This window comes from Centruroides sculpturatus, unplaced genomic scaffold, assembly GCF_000671375.1.
Source record: "Centruroides sculpturatus isolate CEXI.00-Female unplaced genomic scaffold, Cexi_2.0 scaffold463, whole genome shotgun sequence".
Classification (NCBI taxonomy): domain Eukaryota; kingdom Metazoa; phylum Arthropoda; class Arachnida; order Scorpiones; family Buthidae; genus Centruroides; species Centruroides sculpturatus.
In genome coordinates, this window is record NW_019384841.1 from 405,775 (window position 1) to 410,146 (window position 4,372).

Sequence of the window (4,372 nt, forward strand, 5' to 3'; positions counted from 1 at the left end):
AGTATGATGTACAGAAGCAAGCCACTACTAATTTGAAATGAAGAACATATATTTTAATTTAAATAAATTAAAAATATGATTAAAAATTCCAGTTCGTCATTGTGACGATGCCACAATAAATAAATGCTTGTTAGAGTTATATTTATGTTTTTAATAACATGTATTATATTTAACGTAATAAACAGAGATTTGTACTATTTCTATACATTAAAACTATTTTGTTTTTGCTTTGTCTTACTTTCAAAATGTCAAAATAGATTGTTTAAACTTTAACCGTACATGTTCTTCTCGAGTGCGTTAAAATATTCGAATGGCTTTTAGTTCTAACAAAAAGATATTGTAAAGAAAAATATTGAAAATGCGATTATGGTAATTAGTAACTGAAATAAAGTTTTATAGTGACACATTTTGTTAAACAAATTTCAGTTTTTTTTATGTTTACTCCCTATTTTGTTGTTACAAGATTCTGTATTTCTAGTATTACTTTTTCTATGCTGTTTAGAACATTATCATCTCTTACATTATTATATTAAAACTGGGGGCTTCACCCATTTGTTCCCAATATAGACTATTCATAACAAAAAATTTCAATAAGTGTACCTTTATCTGTCTAATTCCGTGTGAAGATTCAGTAATGAAAACAGTTCAGATCCGTTTCGAATTTCAGCTCCAAACTCAAATTGATTGGAAAAATATAGTTTTTATTTAAATCTCATTTAAAAAGCTTTTAGATTTTCTCTATCAAAATCAAACATAAAACGACCTTCGATTCCAAAACAAAAATAAAAGCATTCTCTTTCGAATCGGTTGAACGTAACAATATTTTTGGACGTTCCACAGAAAAACGTTCCAATTTTATGGTTACGTAATTCAGCTGCTGCCCCACGAATTTAGCACTTCTTTCCAATAAAGAGTATTCATAAAAGTTCATGACGATTCAGCCCCACGCGAGGGACCTACTCTCTTCGGACCAACATCTCTTTCTTCCATCCTCATCATTTCGCTTTCTACTCGCTTCGCTAACTACGATCCTCTCTCGTCTCAACCTCCTACTACTGCTGTTTCGTTTTCTTCGTGGGTCAACCCCCTACCTCGGTTGTTTCTGTTCCTCTTGGGCCAACTTCTTTCGTTTCGCTTCCTTCTCGGGCCACTTCACTCTTTTCTTCCCTTAACTCCCCGCTCACTTCGCTTATTTGTTCAAAAATTTCGTGACGATTCGTCGATGCCCAGTGTCGTCGTGACGATTTTAAGCTTAATATTTTATTTATAGAGAAAATATTATATATATAGAATAGATTGGAAGATTTTTTGAAAAGCTTTAACGATCTTTTTAATTATTTTTTCTAATATTTCTTGTACTAAATCGGTTGCTGTTAGAGTTGTGTCATTAATATAATGAAATACTCGTGTATATCATATTAATTTTAAGGATTTTTTAAAATATAATTGATAATTTCATTTTGGCAAAGACGATAACTCGAAAGTATTTTGTTCTTTATCTTGTTTGTGTATCAAAAAACAAATTTAGTAGCAAAGAATTTCATTGGATATTAGTGTGTGTTTGTTGCACGATTTTGTTTCCCCTTTTTGAAGCTTAGTAACTCCTGAACTTTTTGTCGAAATTTTCTGAAATTTTGCAAGCAGGTTTGTGTATTAGGGTGATTGATGCTATTAAATTTTGTTGGTTAAAGGTGTGGGAGTGATGAGATAAAGAACGACTGTGTCATATCTCGAGTAGGGTCTGACTTAATGAAAATTTTACTCGTTATTAGCATTTACAATTTTTTTTTTTATAAAACCCACCTTTACTTTTAAAACTAAGTACTGTATTTTGCCATTTTATAGTAATTAAAAATGTAAAAAATTTTAAAAAATAAAATATCATAACAGATGGCACCAACAAATGTTGTCGAGAAAGTTAAGTAACTCGATGCTGGAATGTTTTATTCACTGAATTACTGTGACAATGATATAGAGCGAAATAGAGGCGCCATTACGCCATTATTGCGACAGGTAACATATAGCATTTGCTTGCTGTTAGCAACGGAGTCGTATCGGTCATCTATCCAACTCTGTTCGGGAGTAAATTTTGAATCGAAGTAATGGTACTTTCGTTTTTAAACCGGATTTTCGTATAGTTAATCTGGGTCTCCTGCCCTAAGCTATACACATCTGGTCTCAACTATCATCTATCTAACTCCTTTCTTGAGAATAAGGAAAGACAGCCATACAGACAGACAGAAGACGACAGTCTGACTTTATAGGTCTATAATTTGTTTCAAATTGCAGTCAAATAATTTTTCTATAAACATTCTATTTACAAAGACATACTCCCCACGTAGTTTATACAATCTGTTGCCAAAATTTAAACACTATTATCATATAAAAGCAATTATTCTAGCATTTATTTAAACAAGTCATATGAAGTCTTTTGGACGTTAAATTTAGCAACTTCCATTACGTGCGAGGCCATTACAACCTATCCAATATGGATTACTTTTCAAATACTAATAGTAGAACAGAATTAATTAGTAGTCGTTGAGCATCCTCTCTTCCGGGAGGAGGTCAACGACTACTTTTGTTTGAATTACATCAACCACCTTCCGTAACATTCCCTTCTCCTATCGGATCCACCGATATGGTTGCATTCGAATAGAAAAATTACATAATATAAGGTTACCGGAGAACACAAAAGATGATTTACATGGTTTTCGAGGGTACCGAGTTGTTGATCCGTTTTTTTCCCTCCCCTCCGTCGATGGAATCTCTTAATTTTAGGTTATGGAGATATAGCACACATTTCAGGATTATATTTTATATTTTCACAACTCAGCTTACTCTTGTGTAAAATCTATAGCATAGTACAAGTATGGATGAGGAACAATAACAGTGAAAAAAACAATATTACTTTCATAAGGCAATATTCATAACAATATTTACTTAATTAAACTGCTATGGCACAGACAACGCTCACATCACGCAAAAGACAAATTTACATCGTAAATTAATTTAAAATTGAAACAAATTAAGAAATAAAATAAAATAAAAAGCCTACATTGCCACCTTTCTCGCTTTTGCGCTTGCAAATGTTGTTATTAAATCAGAATAATTTAATTCCTGGGCAATAGTATTTTCGATAGATAAAATTGCTAGATATGACACTCTATCCCGACACATGGTTGAACGTAAATAAGTTTGAATAAGTTTTAATTTACTGAAACTTCCTTCTCTTTTAGCGACAGTTACAGGCATGATCAGCAAAATTCGAAGTGCTGTCCACACATTCGGGAATATATAAAAGTTCTTCAACTTATTAAACAAAATAATTGACTCCTGCTAATTATTTTGTTGGTTCTGATGATTCGAGCTCTTTCAACAATGGGTTCGGGTGTAAAAGTTCCTCAACCAATTCACAACCAGATATGTCACATTTTTCTCCATCGATTAAACTTATTTCTAAAATTGCACAGGCTTATTCCAATTTTGACTTTTCATGAATTGTTTTGATGTTGTATAAAAAGGATCATGTATCATTAAATTTGAATAGTTGTGTAAATCGAGTGACCAACGCATTCTCAATTGTATCGATCATAGGGTAAAAGACGTTTATTTTAAACAATTCTTCAGGATCTGTTGGTGTCGCACCTACGGCCTCGTATTTAAATAATCTCTTCTTTTTTCGGGATCGGATTGACTTAAAAATAAGACGTATCCTAGCCTGAAAAGCGATTTCCCTAGCTGTTATTACAGCAGATGAATAACGCCGGTACTCTTTTACAAATTCATAGCAGTTCTTCAGCAATTGCGTAGCGTTTGGTAAATCCATAGTTTCAGACTGCATAGCCTTGCTTAAAATGTTTACTTGAAACAATATATCATACCAAGCCACTATTGTTACTATAAACTCAAATTGCTCCATGATCTGAATCAGGGATAAGGCCTCTGATGCTGCAACTGGGTTATTCGTTTCTTCCTGAAGGGCATCATGAACTGAAGAGTAGTGATAACGAACTGCAGCGAAGCTAGAAAGTCTACTCTCCCAACGAGTTTCACGAACTTTTTTCAGCGATAGTCCTTGTATGTGGTTGGATATCACTTTTTCGGACATTTAATATACAGTACAATAATTTCGCGACAATAGTACGTGTACAGAACTAATTCGTACTCACTAACTTATAACCAAAGAGGGTAGACGATTATATGAGAAGGTAGATGGAAAAAGGGAAAGATCAAAATACCCGGGATTCTCTTTATTTCGTGAACACTGGATGGGCACCACCTCGGATTCTGCAGATACACCAGATGTGATTTTTCTTCCCTTTCTTTATAATCGGGACTTCTGTCCAACGTTGACTCTGGAGTTTTCTATTTT

General features: G+C 33.3%; 1 protein-coding gene across 1 annotated transcript; it reads right to left on the reverse strand.

The window, feature by feature from the left end:
• Positions 1 to 3,523: 3,523 nt before the first annotated feature.
• On the reverse strand, positions 3,524 to 4,108 carry LOC111630301. The gene has a single exon (XM_023374386.1). The coding sequence runs from the start codon at positions 4,106 to 4,108 to the stop codon at positions 3,524 to 3,526; it is 585 nt and encodes a 194-aa protein (XP_023230154.1).
• Positions 4,109 to 4,372: the final 264 nt, after the last annotated feature.